Source organism: Mesocricetus auratus, unplaced genomic scaffold, assembly GCF_017639785.1.
Source record: "Mesocricetus auratus isolate SY011 unplaced genomic scaffold, BCM_Maur_2.0 Super-Scaffold_100022, whole genome shotgun sequence".
NCBI classification, from domain to species: domain Eukaryota; kingdom Metazoa; phylum Chordata; class Mammalia; order Rodentia; family Cricetidae; genus Mesocricetus; species Mesocricetus auratus.
The window spans coordinates 23,519,383-23,537,263 of NW_024429203.1; the positions used below are offsets into that span (position 1 = coordinate 23,519,383).

General features: G+C 42.1%; 3 protein-coding genes and 1 long non-coding RNA gene across 6 annotated transcripts in view; 1 reads left to right on the forward strand and 3 right to left on the reverse strand.

The window, feature by feature from the left end:
• Positions 1–1,560: 1,560 nt before the first annotated feature.
• On the reverse strand, positions 1,561–6,955 carry Atp5mg (ATP synthase membrane subunit g). The gene is made up of 3 exons (XM_005069451.4): positions 6,800–6,955; positions 3,097–3,257; positions 1,561–1,761 (listed from the first exon to the last, which is right to left on the reverse strand). The coding sequence occupies exons 1-3, from the start codon at positions 6,849–6,851 to the stop codon at positions 1,663–1,665; spliced, it is 312 nt and encodes a 103-aa protein (XP_005069508.2). The 5' UTR covers positions 6,852–6,955; the 3' UTR covers positions 1,561–1,662.
• On the reverse strand, positions 3,333–6,171 carry LOC121133563. The gene is made up of 2 exons (XR_005870448.1): positions 5,958–6,171; positions 3,333–3,453 (listed from the first exon to the last, which is right to left on the reverse strand). It is a non-coding gene; the product is annotated as an uncharacterized LOC121133563 (long non-coding RNA).
• The window catches only part of LOC101835839 (phosphatidylinositol N-acetylglucosaminyltransferase subunit A-like), a 35,871-nt gene continuing 24,850 nt past the window's right edge, over positions 6,861–17,881 (forward strand). The window contains exon 1 of the mRNA XM_040730267.1: positions 6,861–6,941. The gene's annotated coding sequence lies outside the window, so the exon portion shown is untranslated. The remainder of the gene's footprint in view (positions 6,942–17,881) is intronic.
• Positions 9,383–17,881, reverse strand: part of Ube4a (ubiquitination factor E4A) — a 41,551-nt gene continuing 33,052 nt past the window's right edge. For all 3 annotated transcript variants that reach the window (XM_013112929.3, XM_021226748.2, XM_005069453.4), the window contains 4 exons: positions 16,185–16,365; positions 15,092–15,239; positions 13,439–13,596; positions 9,383–12,243 (listed from right to left, as the gene is read on the reverse strand). In XM_013112929.3, coding sequence (XP_012968383.1) covers positions 12,117–12,243; positions 13,439–13,596; positions 15,092–15,239; positions 16,185–16,365 — 614 coding nt within the window. In that variant the 3' untranslated portion in view covers positions 9,383–12,116. The remainder of the gene's footprint in view (positions 12,244–13,438; positions 13,597–15,091; positions 15,240–16,184; positions 16,366–17,881) is intronic.

Here is a 17,881-nt window from a genome sequence, read left to right on the forward strand (position 1 = left end):
ATAGTTTTGTTTAACTCCTGGTTAGTTTTACTACTCATACAACTACATGGAAAAGAAATTCACCTAAATCACCGTAGAAGTCCTCTGCAGTCCTTCTTTTCGATATGACGGAATACTTCTAGAAATAGGGTGGTTTCAGTTTTGATCACTTGTGTTCCTGCATAAGTTGTTGAACATTACTTTGTATTTCAGAAGAGTAGCAGTCTCCCAGAGACCTGTTGTTTACTCTAGAAAAGTTGTGCCACTTCTTCATTAGGGTATAGGGTCAGTGCTCCAAATTTAGAATGTAAATGTGGGATTAAAAGGACAACAGCTTAACACTAATGATCAATTTTGTACTGTAGACCAGGCTGGTCCGGAACTCACAGAGATCTGCCTGCCTCTGCCTCCCCAGTGCTGGGATTAAAAGCGGCATGCACCACCACCGCCTGGCTAGACCATATACTTTTACAAGCAATGTACAACAACCTTGCTTAGCAGCAGCTGCAAACATTAAGAATGGGTTAGAAACACCCCTCAGCAGAGGCTGTAAGGCTGGAGGAAAAGGCAATGTTGGATTAGTATCTCCTCTTACATCCACAAGACAAACTGATGCTAATCACTGTTTATTTGAGGTCATAACACACTATTTAGACACTTGGATGATACTGTAGTTACTGTTATCTACTGGATCTTACAAAGCTATAAAAGTCATAAAACCAGATTAGCATAATACATCCCAGTTAGATTTTTTTTTTTAAAGAGAGGGACAGGGTCTGTCTATATAGTCCTGGCTGTTTTGAAACTTGGTAAAGTAGACTAGGACAGCTTTGAACTCAAAAGATCTGCCTGTTTCTGCCCCTAGCTGGGATAAGAGGAGTGTGTCACCACACCAGGCCATCACAGTTACATGGCTCTTTTACCCTGCTCTACTGTCAAAGATACTATGAACATACATCTAAGGATACTTTCCCCTACTACTCTTTCTTGAGGCAAATATTCACATTGAAAAGTACCCCAACATTTTTACAGAGTTGTTGAGAAAAATAATCCAATTTTCTTTTTTGTTATTACTGTTAGATGAGGTGTCATATGCCCAAGATGACCTTAAACTCTTGCCCCTCCTCTACATCTCCTTTTGAGACAAAGTCTCATTATATGTTCAGGCTGGCTTTAAACTCCTTAAGTGATTTTACAATAGCTTTTTCAGTTGCTGGGTGTATGCCACTATATCTGCTTAAATTTTTGGTGTCTCTCTTTTTAAAGAGAGTTTCATTGTATAATCATGGCTGTCTGGAACTATGCAGACAAACTTGTCTTCAAATCTGTTGTGATCTCCCAAATCTACCTCCCAACTGCTTGGCTTTAAAATGTGGGCTACTATGAGTGGCTAATAATGTTTTAAACCTTTGAATTAAATTTTTATCATCGTGTATTATATACCATGTGAATATATTCACACCCATTTTTTCTAATTTCAGGTTAAAACTGTACCAACGTAACAAAGGCCAAAGAAAACTCAGCTTACCATCAGGAAAAACTATGGCCATCCACCCAGTATTTGACAGAGAAAAACACTGCTACTCGACAGCTAGTATTTTATTCAGATAGCAGTCTCATTACATGTGGTTCAAGAACATTCAAATAAAAACTCAAATAAAATCAGACGTTAAAGATCAGCCTTCAAACATCATAGCCTATGATGCCACGTTTGCCTATGATCTCTCCGATATAAAACCACATCCACACCTCAGTGGCGACCAAACCATTCAGCATAGCTTCCTGGAAAACAAAGAGCACAAATGTTAAGGTTCTTCAAAAAACAAACAAAAGACCCACCACATATTTGAAACTATTCTCTCTCAGGATTGATAGAGAATATAAGGATGCTATTCCAAATTACGTAACAGTTTTAGCCAAAGTCAGGAATTACTGATGTTCAACTTCTAAGAACTTTCAATTTTGTAAGGTAAATGGGCCTGAGCTTATAAATTCTTTCAAAGGAATTTTTAAAGACCTGAACAGGCTTAACCCTTTCATTATTAGTTTATGAGACACTTTATGGGCCCTAAAACAACCCACATCCTGGAAGTGGCCCACACATTAGACAGGGCATTCATAGGAAGATTTGTCCATCAACAATGAAGAACTCTGGCTTCTTCCCATTTATATCCCATTTATTTCATTTTTATTTACTATGATTTGGTTAAATTCTTTCCAAGTATTCAATATTTATTTTATTTCTGACCCCCCCCAACCCCAAAGGGGGAAAAACCCAACCACACATGGTTCTAGAAAGCATGGTTTCATTCAAGCAAACTTGGATCTAGAAACTCTAGTTGGAAAAAACACCTTCCCACAAATGAACTGGTTGACTTAACTACTACTATTTTTTTTTTTTTTGGTTTTTACGAGACAGGGTTTCTCTGTATTGTTTTCGAGGCTGTCAGTCCAGCCCAGCCTCGAACTCACAGAGATCTGCCTGCCTCTGCCTCCCGAGTGCTGGGATTAAAGGCGGGCGCCACCACCGGGGGCGATTTTACTATTATTAACAAGAGGTCATTTCCTATTCAGCAACACCAGAGGTCACTATAAGTCTCCTGTCACCCACTCTCCAGGTGAGGGCTCTAGCCCCAGTAGTTACTAGAACTAGAACTTAAAAGTCAAGTTCCAATTCTTGTGGCCTTTAATCTACATGCAATTTGAAAACCCAGATTTTGGATTCTTTGTTCTGCCTAATAATTACAAAGGTCTTTGGCCAAAATGAGGATAATTCTAGAACGAAAACAAAATAAACAAACCAAAAAGGCAGCCATTAGATTATAATATATCAGCTAATATTAGGAAGGAAATCAAGGCTGCCAGTTATTCAAGATGATCACCCTTTTGCTCTAAGACCACAACTAGACCAAGACAAAGAATAGCTGAATTATTTCTATATAGACTACAAAATGAGAAAAGAAAATGTCTTTTCTTGGCAGCCAAAAAACAGATTATCTCTCATTATGTTGGATTCCGCCTCATTTGAAAATACATATATTAATCAAAAGAACTGAAAGAATCCCCAGGGAAGACATTTTTCTATCACAAACATACTTTTTCATAGCCCATAGTTACCTTAACTGTAAGCTGTTTGAAGCTACCAGTTTTAGCACTTTGAATTATTTTTTTTGCACTCTGAATAGCTGCAGGGAGTTCAGCAGGGGTTGGGGGAACCAGTTCAACCTTGGCGTAGTACCAAAATGTGGCCAAACGAGGCTTCGAGTAAGTCACGGCAGCTGGAAAATAAAACATAACAAAACAAAAAACCCAGGATGAACTCACTAGAGATAGAAAGAAGCAGATGTGTGGGCTGGACACAAATATTTATTCATGTATCACATACACTCACTGCTTGGACCGAATGCACAGCCAGTGTTGAGAAGTCAGAGCTGCTGCTCCTGGGTAACAAGAGGGTTTTAAAGATGCAGACACCTGTGTCACACAGAGACACTCAACTGAGCAGTCAATTACGCCAGGACTCACTAGTGGCCAGCTAGAGTACTTAGTCACCTCTGAATGGCAACTCTAACTGTAAAGTTACTAGTCCCTAATCTGAAAACAAAGATAAAGCAATTTATTCATTTTTCTTTATAGAAACACCAGATTTTGAAGAGGAGTCTAGAAAGGGAAGAAGCTATGTAGAATAGCATCCTTTTAACAATGAGATTGAGGCTCATCACAATATTGGTCACAAGTCCAGATGAAATTATACCAATTAGTATCCATTTTTGGTATCTTTAGCAATATATGCTGGATTAAATCTCTCACTAGCACACAGTTGCACCCCCTTTCAAACACTGTACTCATAATACAAATAAAACTTAGATGTATTGGTAAGAGCAATCGAAACTAGACCGCACTGGGTGGTGGTGGTGGTGTGTACCTTTGATCCTAGCACTTGGGGGTAGAGGCAGGCAGAGCTTTGAGTTCAAGGTCAGCCTGGTCTACAGAGCGAGTTCCTGGACAGCCAGGGCTACAACAGGAAAACCTTGCCTCGAAAAAACCACAACCATCCAACCAACCAAACCCCTAGAATCTGCTACTAATTTGAAATTTCTTGACATATTCACTATTTCAAATCAATGAATTCAGCAGGAGAAATAACGACAAAATCAGCACAGAGTCTGGAGATGTAGCTCAGTGGTAGAGCACATGCAAAGTCCAGGACTGAAGTTGTGGGACAGAGACAGAGAGACACAAACTGAGAGAAACACATATAGAAACCGTAAAAGTAGTCGTGTATGTTTGTGTGTGTGTGTGTGTTCATGCATGTGTACATGCTTTTAATCACAATACTTGGGAGTCAGAGACAGGTGGATCTCTGAGTTTGAGGCCAGCCTAGTCCACAGAGTGTGTTCCAGGACAGCCAGAGCTACACAGAGAAACCCATCTGGAAAAATACAAAAGACAAACAAACAAAAGAAACCGTAAGAGCAACAAGTGCTCTTAACTACTGAGCCATCTCTCCAGTCCCAGACCCAATTATTTACCTACACAGACTAACATGCAAATACGTAAGTATGTGTCTGAATATCTGTTGCGTTGGCTAGCTTTGTGTCAACTTGACACACCTAGAGTTGTTTCGTAAGAAAGAACCTTAATTGAGAAGATGCCCCTACTAGTTTGGCCTGTGGTGCATTTTCTTGATTGGTGATTGATCTGAGAGGGCTCAGCTCACCTAGTATGGTACCACCCCTGGGCTGGTGGTTCTGGGTGCTATAAAAGGAGACTGAATAAGCCATGGGGAGCAAGCCAATAAAACAGCATCCTTCCATAATCTCCACTTCAGTTCCTGGCTCCAGGTTCCTGCCCTGATTTCCCTAGATCAAGGATTTCACACTAAACATGAAATACTCACCCCCCCTTTGGTGTTTTATTACAGTAAATGAAATTGCTTACTGAGAGAACTTTAAAATGGACTCCAGCAGCAAAGAAAAAACCCAGTACCACGATGGCGATGTGTAAATTCCCATTATTTAATAAAAGGAACTAGGGTTTTTTTTTGAGAAATGGCCAATTCTAAGGCTGGGCGGAGAAAATGAAAAGATGATTCATCATGTAGAACTAAAAAGATAAGGAGACACGTTAAAGGGGGCAGTGGTACCACTTGAGAGATCTACAGATGGCCAAGGATGGTACAATCTCAGCAATAAATGACACAGAATTAGATATGAGATGCACGAAACAAATTTAAATGAGCCAGTACAATGTACAACTGAAAAAAAAAAGGGGGAACAAAATGAAAAAAAGAAATGGAGATGAGACAGATCTCCCCTCCAGACAGAGTTTCTCTGTGGCTTTGGAGGCTGTCCTGGAACTAGCCCTTGTAGACCAGGCTGGTCTCGAACTCACAGCAATTCACCTGCCTCTGCCTCTTAAGTGCTGGGATTAAAGGTGTGGGCCACCAACACCCAGTTGACAAGACAGATCTTTCTAACAGAATTCCACTTGGTCTATGTAGAAGATGGACCCACTCACCACTCTAACAGAAAACCCCCCTGCTCTGGTTACTTGTTTCTAAAGAATGGATGCAGACACAAAAGACGACATCAGGCTGGTCACCACCATTATGTCATTGTAAAATAACATTCTTGGGGGGTGGGGTGAAGGTAGGAGGTGGACTTGCTGACAAGAGGTCCAGGAAAGGAAGGGGAATGATATGCATGTGTGAAAAGACTAAAATTCATTATATAAATGTACGAAACTGTTAAAAAATAAAAACCCCAGCACTTGGGAGGAAGAGGCAGGCAGATCTGGGTTCGAGGCCAGCATGGTCTACAGAGACAGTTCCAGGACACTCAGGGCTATGCAGAGAAACCCTGTCTTGAAAAACAGAAACAAACAAAATTTTAGCAGTCTGCAACGGATAGTCTGATCTTAGTAAAGTTAAAGATGAGAACAAGAAATTCTTTGGGAAAATGTGGAAAACTGCTTACTAGCAGTTCTGTAGGAGGAACTCCAATATAGAGTCTGGCATTCTACGATCTTCAATAGCTCATTATTGTTCGGCTGGTGATGAAGGGGAGGAGAAAACGAATTACTAACCATCCAAACACAGCAAGACAAGCTCAAAAGCACTACATGATTTTTAAAGATCGCTATTTTCACCTCCCGCTTCAGAAACACAATGAATAATCCGTTACTCAGAAAAGAACTGCACCGACAGGATATACTATGCAGGTTTGTGACTATTCAGTGTTCATCTGAGATACAGCGGTCTACCAGTCTTTTCAAACAGCCTCACGAATGCCAAGCCACCACGATAAAGACGACTGTTAACAGGCTTCGCTTTCTCCGCGGACCGGGTTGGGAAGAGTCATCCCTACGTTCCAATTTCCCTTCGCCGGACGCAGACTTCTCTAGGATCTGACCGAGGCACGGTAAGCAATCACAACTTTCAAAGGTTATCCGTCTTCAAAATTTCCTGATGACTTCCAAATATTTTGCTGAGATCCAGACCACCTAGCGAGGCCGGACGCGCGACCTTTTCCTTGTTTCCGCCCTCCCCTTCCCAGTTCTCCAAGCACGGTAAGGGGAAGGGGGGCCTCATGGCGAACTCATGGCGTTCGCGGCGGAGTGAAGCGGGGCTTCTCCACCCGACCCTCCCTCCCTGTCGCGGTCAGGGCCCAACAGCTTGTGCGCCCTAAGAAGCCGGGTGCAGCTGGGCGAGGCTGAAGCCTTCCGGCGACCTCCCGGCGGCCCTCCCGACGCCCGCGGGCCCCTTGGTGCCCACAGCACACTCCTTCCCCTCGCGCGCCTGCCCAGGGCCGCCGCTCACCGCTTACTAGCGCCGGGGCCTTCTCCGCGAAGTTACGGACGAACTTGGCCATGGCCTAGGGTGGAAGGTCCGTCTCCTCGCACCGCCGGCTGAATGTCACCCTCGAAAGGACCCGTGGCAGGCCCCCTGCCCCACTTCCAAGGTCAGGCTGCCCCTCTCTATGCCTGTTCAAAATATATAGGTATCCCTTCCGTGTTTGTGGAACATAATTGGTCCGTTTATTTTGTGCATTACTAATTAAATGTAGATATGAAAAGATGAAGTAAGAGAGCATGTGGAGAATAGTACAATTCTTCGGGAAACAGGCATTGCTTGGGGCAGCCATTCATGGCGGCCCGGAAGATTGTTGAGGTAAGGAAATGCGCATGCGTCATTAATTTTCTTAGCTTCATCTCCACTTTGGCTTGCGGCAGTTTCGTAGATTTTCAGTGACCATGGAAAGCGAGGTCGCAGGGCGTCGTGAGATGCTCGTGGGCTGATATGTTTGTTTTAGAGGCATGGCAGGGCCAAGGCCAAATAAGAGCTTTAAGGGACCATGTAGGCGTCACATAATCCAAGTCAACAGACTGACTCACCGAATCAACTACTTCTTATAACTGACCTTTTATAATCTCATTTTATGCCGCAGCCAATATTAGAATTGGAATCCAATCCCGGTTTTCCAAACAAGCCACATGGAGTTATGCGGACAGGAGGAAGAAAGTCACATGTATTGAGGGTATACACTATGTCAGGCATTTTGGAATTCGGTGAACGCTTTGGGTATTGTCCCCTTAGAGACCCGAGATTCCTAAATGGTCATATAAGGAGTATCGGAGTTGTAAGATAAACACAGAGAGGAACATAAGATCAGGCAAAGTGCTGATCTGGGTAGACCTAGAGATTTTTTTTTTTTTTTTTTTTTTTTTTACGAGACAGGGTTTCTCTGTTTTGTTTTGGAGGCTGTCAGACCAGCCCGGCCTCGAACTCCGCCTGCCTCTGCCTCCCGAGTGTTGGGATTAAAGGCGTGCGCCACCACTGGCTGGCGACCTAGAGATCCTTGATGTGTAAAAAAACTCCAAAAATTCCAAAGGGTTGGAACTTGGACATGATAGGGAAAAAAACCAAAACCAAACCAAACAAACAAAAAAAAAACCAATGTAGCAAAGTGACATTTTATGAGAACAGAAGTTCTGGAGAGGCCTTCGTATTAGAAGTAAAACTAATGGGATGGTTAGGTAGAAAGAAAAATTAGAAGTGGGATTAAGGAGTCAAGAGCATTTCAATGAAGAAGAGACAAACTGCCTTAGATATTGATTTCAAATTAAGGCAGGAAAGATTATTTGTGTGGTGAAACCCATGAGATCCCAGCATACAAGAGCCTGAGGATTGGGAGTTTCAGGCCAGTCTGGACTACAGGGTAAGACTATATATTCTGGGGAAAAGATAGGCAAGCTAATTATCAATATGAACATCTGTGATATTAACTAGAAATAGTTCCAAAATCTTAGAAGCCAGATTGCATCGGTGAAGAAATATGGAAGTGAATGCAAGTCAGACAGCCCATGGGGAATGTGGAACTTAAGAGAAACTGAAGTTAGAGAAGGGGAATTGCCAGGAACTGCAAGACAGCAACAAAGATGGGAATGTTTGGGAATGGTGGGACCCTTTCCTTGAGTGGGGTGATGGGAGAAAAGTTTCAAAGTCAGGAAGCTGATGGATGCCACCTGAATGTGAAAGGTAAATGGAAGAAGAAAGAATTTCGGTGAGAGGCTAAATTTCAGAATATCTTATGGACACAGAGCAGAGTTGCTGGGCAGGTAGAACCAACCAGTGTGTGGTCCCAGTACTCTAAAGACTTGTTATTTTCATCCAGCAGTTGCCTGTAGTTTAGATATCAGAGCAGAGAGTAATTTTCAAATAACCTAGGCTGAGATTCTGCATCTTGGGCAGGCATATAAACGGGATGAGGACATGGCAGCAAATTATTAAAGGGCCTTGTGTTTAGGCTGGATAAAGTGAAGCCATAAGGGAGCAAATTAGAAAAAAACTATCCTTGAGACTCTTCTTCTTAGGATAGCCCCCGGGGCCCTGTAGAGAGGTCTGTGGTGAGGCAGATTAGGCCAGTCAGGTTACACACATTTGCTAGTACCTTGTTTAAAGAGTGGCAAAACCCTGTAGCTTTTCAGAGGGACTTTTGAAATGTCACTAGCTTTTCCCCCCTTTCTTTCCATGGTGATGGTACTGCGATTGAATTTAGCAATGTGTATTATGCTAGGCAAGCTCTCTACCATTGAGCTATATCCCCTTTAAATTTTAGTTTAAACCAGGCAGTAGTGGAGCACTGCAGGCAGATCTCTGTGAGTTTGAAGCCAGCCTGGACAACAGAGCAAGTTCCAGGACACCCAAGGTTACACAGAGAAACCCTGCCTTGAAAAAGAAAAAGAAAAAGAATTAAGTTGGGTGGCCTTGAATTCACTAGGTAGCCCCGGCAGGCCTTGCTCTCCATTCCTCCTACCAATCAGCAGCTGGGATTACAGGCATACACCACCACACCAGGCTGCCGCTGGCTTTTAATACTGTAATAAAGGGATAACAAAGGTGGTAAGTCAGGTGCTCATTTATTAAATACAGGTTTTGAACAAACACCCCCAGGCAAGTTTGACAAGAAGTAACCTTCCTGGAATGTTTCAAATATAGTTGATCGAGTTTGATATCTGTCAACCTTTTTGTTGTTTTGTTCTTTATTTTCTGTCACTAGGTTCCTTACCAGTTTAGCAGTTAGAACATGTACACTATTTCCTCACATGACAATGGTGCAGCATCAGCCTGGCTTGTAAAGGTACCCAGTAGTCTTAGGCTTTGCCCAATGGCTGCTCAGCAACCAGAATAAAAAAATGTAATGGAACTTTTGTAGAGTGTGGTACTGAACAGCACCTGGCACCTTCACCCACACCATTAGACTACTTCTTAAGTTTCCTCCAATTTTCACATACCCATGGATAGCCATATTCAACAAACAAACGCTGCTTGAACCCTAAATAATCTTCCAAGTTTAGTATTAGCCTCTTGGTCAGTTATGAGCAATACCAGAACTGGCCGAAGTCTTCACTTTCCTTTCATACTCCAGCAAAGTCATCACGTAGAACTACTTATGTCAGGGAGTCTTAACAGATCTACAGCTGCTGCTGAGTTCCAGACAAGACACCCCTTTACCTGTGCAAATGCATATATGTGGCATCTTGTTAGACAGGATGGGAGTCTCCAGAGGTTCCTTTTTCTGGACGTCTTTAAGTTAGCTCACAGAAAGAAAGAAGGCACAGAGGACATTTGGCTTCCTCACTAATAGTGGCCTGAAGCTACCCTACACACTTGCTTTGTGATAAAGGGACTCAGCAGCGTCAGTGCTGCAGTCATCCATAGAAAAGTACTGGGAGAGCTTAAAAACAAAACGGAACACAAACGCGCCAAAAAAAGCTTACAATCGGAAGGTTCAGTTCAGAAATACAATACAGATGGACACTAGAGGCAGCATATAGGTCATTCATTAGCTAGAAAGCTGCTGGAAACAGCTGTCTTTGGAGGTTTTGTACCCATTTTCCTTCAGTTTTCACCTGCAAAACTCTGGTTTTTCCTCTTTTTCAAATTAAAACACTCTACCACACTAGCTTTGGGAAAACAAATGCAGTAGGTACAAGCTTATTTCAAATGCAGTTCATCCCCAGAGAGGGAAAGGAGAATAATACATATAGAAATGAAGTTCATTTAAAGAAAAGCAATCCTGTCAACCAGGTGCATGGAGTCTATCTTAACAATTTGGCCTTTCCAAGTGTGTCCTAGGCTTCCCTGTTCACAGACAAGCACAGCAACAGCTAACGTTTATTTAACAGCAGAGTGGGAGGCCCTCTCTGATCAGAGGTTTTCCAGTTGACACCACCAGAAAATACATAAGGACTGCATATTGCAACCTGTGTTGGAATACTGAAACCTTGCTTCTGTGTATGACAGGCTGTGGCTAACATTAAACTTCTGTAAAGGAAGCCACAATCTCCTTTTCTTGTCCTTTACACCTCTGAGCTGAGACCGATACTGATATAAAAACATCCTGTAGAGGACTGAGCCTCTCATAGCATGTTAAGCAAAATGGTTGTAGAAATAGGGTTAAACCACTTATGAACTACCCCGAGCTAAAGGGATATTTAAAATGGCTTGTGGACAAGATTTTGCTTCAGTCTCTACTTTGGTAATTGATACACTAAGGCTGGATTAGAAGCAGCTAGCTCTTAGGAGCCATGTCACAGCCAAAATATTAGCTATATACATTTTAGTTTTACAATTTTACCCAATTAGAATGAATATGTGAGAAGACATTGCCACATACCACATACATTTTATCACAGAGGACACAATATAATGTGGTACTCAGTTCATGAGACCAATAAACGAAGGGTACAGTATCTGTGTGTATGACACATACACACTGAGATATATTGCATTAGTGGGGCCTAAATTAACACAGTCATAGATATACTATTTATTGCCTATTTTACCCAGGCCTAGTCCTTGGGGCACATAAGAGAAAAGGGCACCAAGAGCTCCTCACTTATTCTCTTACTGGAAGTTTCACCCTTTACTGTCCCTCACTAAAAGGCTGTGCAGCTAAGTTTTGGTGGTGACAACCTCATGGGAGTGTTTGTGATGGTATCTTTAAGTCACAAGATAATACAAAATTAAGAGATACCAACAGAAGTCGTGTAATGTTCCTCCCATCTTATCCATCAGCCCACACTAAGGTATTTGCATTTATCTGGAAAGTTGCTCTGTAACATTACAGAGCTATAGTAAGGACAGATGGGCCAGCAGATACACAGGATGACAGGGTTTTGGATACTATCAGCTATGACAGAAGTAGCTGACATAGACTTAAAAGCAGTGCTCACTAAAAAATATCTGAACAGTACTTGGGAAGGGAAAGAATAAAGTGGCATGACATTTTTGTAGTTGAACTTATTATAATTTAGGGTAGGAAAGGAAACAAGAGGAATAGGAAAACCAAGGCTGAAAATTAGTGATGATTTATGAAGATGTTGTGAAAAGAATTTCCTAGGAGACAAGGTCTTAACAATCTTAAGTACCATAATTTGCACAAGAACAGTTTTCTAATTTATAAAGGAAAAACAACAAAGAATAAAATAACCAAAACCAAAAACCAAAACAAAAGAAAGGAAGAAAGGAAGGAAGGAAGAAAGAAAGAAGAAAGGATCAGCGTCAGAAAGAGAGAACCCACAAACAACTGTTTCCACCCTGGGGCTGGTTTGCGTTGTTTAGTTCACAGTATTTATTCAAGTTGCTCCTTTTGTTGCTTCCTCTCTGCAAGCCACCGCTGAATTTTTTCTTTGAGTTCTGTGTTTGGCCGAATCTGGTCCATGGTAAGGGGACTACGGTTAAAAGGATCTGTTTGGTCACTAGAACAAGAGAAGAGTGGAAAGTGAGTTACTCTGGAAAGTTCTAATATAGAATACCTAAGCATCTCCTTGCCCTGAGTCTCGTGCCATGGTGCACTGTGACTTGGGAGTCAGATGCTAACGGGGTTAGAATGAAGGAAATGAGAAAGGTGTGATTCTCAAATCTTCAACTCCCCTGTCTCTCTGCCTAGTAATAAACTATATCTAACACTGCCACTCAGATATTGATTCTAGTGGGGGCCAGAGATGGCCTACTGGTAAGAGCATTGACTTCCAGAGGACCTGGATTCATTTACCAGTATCTATATGGAGTTTCACAACTATCTGTAATGCCAGTTTCAAGGGAGTCAATGTCTTTTTCTGACCTGGGCACCAGTCACACCCATGATACACCTACAAACATGCAAGCAAAATACTCATATACATAAGTAAAATATATAAATTTAAAAAATTTTAAAATGGGCCGGGCGTTGGTGGCGCATGCCTTTAATCCCAGCACTCGGGAGGCAGAGGCAGGCGGATCTCTGTGAGTTCGAGGCCAGCCTGGTCTACAAAGTGAGTTCCAGGACAGCCTCCAAAGCCACAGAGAAACCCTGTCTCGAAAAACCAAAAAAAAAAAAAAAAAAAAAAAATTTAAAATGGTATCTTTGTCATCAGCCTTTAGATTTCAAGTCAGAGATTCTAGTAACTGCGATATCCTAAGTCACCATTTGTAGTTTTGTTTGTTTTTTGCATTTGTTGTTGTTGTTCTTATTTTCCCTTTTTGGACATCTTTATAATTTAAAATCAGAATAATTTCAGGCCAGGATATACTTCATGTTCATATAGTTCATAAAATGGATTAAATTTATTTTTGTGTGTTTGTAGCTCTGGCTAGCCTATATGACTTGCTATGTAGACCATACTGGCTCCAAAGTTATGGCAATCCTCCTGCTTCTATCTCCCAAGTGCTGGAATTCCAGGCTCCTGCCACCATAGCTGGCTAAGATTACTTACGGAGAAAAGAGGTAAGGTAAGGTTCAGTACCTCTCAACAGAGTTATCTTGTAAATCTTCCAAGCCTTACAACAGATGATATCAAAGTGCTACACCAATGAATCTATACTAGGCACTGTACAAAATACGGTGTTAAGTGGCTGGGGGAGTACAAAGGAAGCTAATCCAGTTTCCCGAGGCAGTTCTGTGGATGGGCATACCTGAGTAAATGCCTGGCAATGGTGGACCTGTCCACAGTGACTCTGGAAGATGGAAGCACCACGGGGTCAGACATCAGTGTGCTCATGATGGGATCCAGGAACTCATCACAGGCATCTGCATATGTCTCCTCTTCCTGTTGCTGGAGGTCTGCAAGAGACTAAGGCGACAACAGCTGGTTTCTAAAGCTCAACTCACAGTGCAGCTCCCCGACTGCTCAGTAACTCCACCTTAATTTTGGTCATCAATAACCATCCACAGAGATGACAGATCTCCACTTTGTTGTTTTCAACATCAAGCCCAAAACACACATTTTGGAAGCAGAGATAGTTCTGCTGTAGGTTGGCTCAGCTGCTGGGAGTCATGGCTGGAAGTGGGTGCAAGTGTCAGCAGGAGAAAGAACTCATCTTTCTGTCAGCACTCTGCTGTGAATGCTGGGATTTGAAAGAGGAAGGGGCAGAGGCTGTTAGCTGCATAATTAATGAGCCACTCACACAGCCTGTGTCTGAAGAGCAGTTTCTGATAGAAATTTAAGAGTGCCTCCAGCATTTAATCCTGTAACTCACTTTCTTAGGGCTGTGTCTGGCTAAGCCCTAGGCCAACATCAAGCCCAGCTCAAAGAAAAAGAAAAAAAAAAAAAAGAAAGAAAGAAAGAAAAGAAAACTCACTAAGGAAAGGCACACATCAATAATGAAGGTTTTCTTTTTTGGTTTTTGGAGAATTCTACCTGCCTCTGCCTCCCAAGTGCTGGGTTAGTTAAAGATGTGAGCCACCATTGCATGTCCTGGAAGGTTTTCTATTAGATTTCTGTGCTATGTACTTTCCTTTCCCCCCCATTTCTAATGGAGCTCTACCACCGTCCAACTAGAAGAATTAGCTGAGCACAATGGAGTATTTTAATTTCTAAAATGCATTCAGTTTATACCAACAACCAGCAGAGATGTAGAGAACAGAGAAAAGCAATATAAACCAGTGTCTGTGAACTACTTATCTTCACTCAGTTTTTATTTTAAGTTAGGATCTCATTATGTTGCCCAAACTAGCCTTGAATTTGCAATATTCCTACTTCAGCTGGGTGAGTGCTGGGTTATAGCCATGTCTCAGCAAGTCTTGTCCTTCTTCCTCAATTTTATTCCAAAAAGTTATTTTGCATTAACATTGGGTTTTCAAAATTTTCCTAACACTGGGACATAAAAGTCTAAAGAAAGACTTCACAAAAACACTTTCTTGGCCGGGTGGTGGTGGCGCACGCCTTTAGCCCCAGCACTCGGGAGGCAGAGGCAGGTGGATCTCGGTGAGTTCAAGGCCGGGCTGGACCGACAGCCTCCAAAACAATACAGAGAAACCCTGTCTGGTAAAACCAAAAAAAAAAAAAAAAAAAAAAAAAAAAAAACCAAAAAAAAGAAACCACTTTCTTTTCATCTGGTAGTCACATCTTCAATTCCTTCAATTCTGTTCTTATTCCCCCTTGGAAGGGTACTATTTAGTAAGATGGCTGTTCCCAATTATTAACTGACTAGGAGGAAGTGCCTGTTTCCAATGCCTCTAGGCAGTACCTCTTTTCTCCTGGAAATAGGGCAAAAGCAGCAGAGCTGAGGTGACAGTATGGCATTTCTTACTGAACATATGAGAAAACAAACTGTCCTCATCCTTACCTTGATTCTCTCTGCCAAGTTACTGAAAGCCACGATCATATTCCCAGGCTTATTGATTTTCTTCAGGACTCGGACTGTCTGTGCAAAGAGAGTAGGAGAATAGGAACGTCCATCCTTGGGCACAGTGGCACAGAAATTCTCCTCATCCCTAGATGGTCAGCATTAGAAAGAGATGGCGCATCAGTGCATAGGCAGTGTGGAGGCAGCAGACGGGCTATAGAACAACCATTCCATCCCTTGTAAGTCATAAGTGCTTGTTCGGACTAGAAAGGCATTTTATTTATGTTGTGTATCTCTGTATGTGGTGTATGTATATGTATGTGCATGTATAAGTGTGTTTGTGTATGTATGGAGACCAGAGGTCAATGCTGGGTGTCTTAATTACTTTCCAGACTATTTTCTGAGACATGGTCTCTCACTGATCAGCTTGCCCAGGCTAGATAGATGGTCAGTGAGCTTCAGGGATTCTCCTGTTTTCGCTTCCCCAATATTGGGATTACAGAGATCTGCCCTGCCTCTCACATGTAGCTTTTTAAGTAGGTGCTGGGGATCTGAACTCAGATGATCATGTTTGTTTGGCAAGCATTTTACTGTCTAAGCTATCTCCCTGGCTTGACATCTAATTTTCTTTCTTTATTCTGCCTCTTCTTTTTCACTTTTTTTGAGACAGAGTTTCTCTGTGTAGGGCTGGCTGTCCTGGAACTTGTTCTGTAGATCTAGCTAGCATCAAACTCAGAGATCCACCTGCCTCTGGCTCCTGAGTGCTGGGAGTAAAGGTGTGTGTGCCACCACATCTAATTTTCTACAAGGATGTCTCTATGAAGTGCTCTATGGCCCTAAAAAAATGCTTTAACGAACAGTAGTATAACCAGGAAAGTTTATCTTTGCACAGATCAAGGTAGAACGTTGGAGATCCTGAACAATGTCCCATGGATCAAGTAAAATCTTCTCTCTACAACTTTGGAAGATTCCTTTATTAGCTAGGAGTGAGCCATCCTTCTCCCACTATTTTTACACAATAGCTAGCCAGCCATTCTGCTATCATAACATTAGCACCTCCCCCCATGGCTTCCTAAATGCCAATCTCAGATACCCAAGATTTAAGTAGATAGTGCAGATGTCTGATACAAGCTGCTGAGGTTTGAAGTCAAACTCGCTGAAGTCCTTGACTTTGAGAGCGCCCATCTTGGGGCCAACCAGGTGCTGCAGGAAGTAGTTCAGCATGGAGATAATGCGCTCAGCCAGGAAGGGGTGCACGAACAGTGACTTGATCTCTGGAAAAAAGCCAAAGTCACAAAACTCAACCCATCAGTAATTTTTTTCCCTTATATCTAATTTTACTGGAGACCTCTGAGGATTTAAAATTACATAATACATTTCTAGTGAAGAAAATATAGGCAAACAAAACCAAAATCAAGCAAACAGAAAGGAAACAAAAGCTACTACCCACACATAAACACTGTTAAAACATTAAAAATTTTTTTTGGTGTGCCTGTGTTACAGTGAGTGTGTGGAAGCCAGAGGACAGCTGTGAGAGTCAGTACTCTCCTGCCACAATGTGGGTCCCAGGGGTCCAACTCAGGTTGTCAGCCTTCGTAGCAGATGCCTTTATCCAGGAGCCCCACATTTTACATAATAAGTCCACCATTCTTTTTCTCATCCTTTCTCTCCTTATCTCTATCTCATTTTCTTATTTGCTCCATTTTAATGGGAGAGTTTTACCCTTTAATGGGTATTAGTTTTAGCCTTTTGCTGAATACTTAAAATTTATTTATTTATTTGGGTTTTTTGAGACAGGGTTTCTCTGTGTAACAGTCCTAGCTGTCCTGGAACTCGCTTTGTAGACCAGGCTGGTCTCGAACTCACATAGATCTGCCCTGCCTCTGCCTCCTGAGTGTACTACCACCATCTCGCTTGCTCTAGCATTGGCATTTTGCCTACATGTATATCTGTATGAGAGTGTCAGATCCCCTGGAATTGGAGTTACAGACAGTTGTGAGCTGTTATATGGGTGTTGGGAATTGAACTCAGGACCTCTGAAAGAGCAACCAGTGCTCTTAACTGCTGAGCCATCTCTCCAGCCCCTGTTTAAAGTGGCCACCTTATCTTCTCTTATTTCCCTGACCTGATAAAGCTTTAAAAAGAAGCTTTAAAAAATTTTTAAATTGCAATTGGGTGTGGTGGCGCACGCCTTTTATCCCAGTACTTGGGAGGCAGAGGCAGGTGGACCTGTGAGTTCAAGACCAGTCCATTCTACAGAGTGAGTTCCAGGACAGCCAGAGTTATACAGAGAAACCCTGTCTTGAAAAACGAACAAACAAAGACCAAACAACAACAACAAAGTTTTAAAAATCTATTTCTGTGTTTTTCATAGAGAGTTTCCTTTCACTACTTTCTGGCTGTCATATCACACTAAATTTAATCACTGAATGAAAATTATTTATCCTTCTCCCTCTCTCATTGTTATTTGCTATAGGCTGCCATTATGTAGCTTAGGCTGGCCTGGGACTCAGAGTCCTTGTGTCTCCATTTCCCAGGAGGATGCTACACCATGTATATTTTCATCTCTCTCTCTCTCTCTCTCTCTCTCTCTCTCTCTCTCTCTCTCTCTCTCTCTCTCTCTCTCTCTCTCTCTCTCTCTCTCTCACACACACACACACACACACACTCTTACAGTATGGATTTTACAAATATAGCATACTTTTAATTCTGACTACCCATATTGTAAATGTTTGATAGCTACATTTGGAAAGTGGTTACTGAACAGGGCAGTGTTGCTATAATGAGAGT

Excerpts from the sequence above, each read along its gene's own strand:
- Atp5mg (XM_005069451.4), bottom strand. The coding sequence starts at position 6,851 with ATGGCCAAGTTCGTCCGTAACTTCGCGGAGAAGGCCCCGGCGCTAGTA. Across the intron at positions 3,258-6,799 it reads GGCCCCGGCGCTAGTAAGCG|CTGCCGTGACTTACTCGAAG; the intron begins GTGAGCGGCGGC and ends TTTATTTTCCAG. Across the intron at positions 1,762-3,096 it reads TCAAACAGCTTACAGTTAAG|GAAGCTATGCTGAATGGTTT; the intron begins GTAACTATGGGC and ends TTTGTTTTCCAG.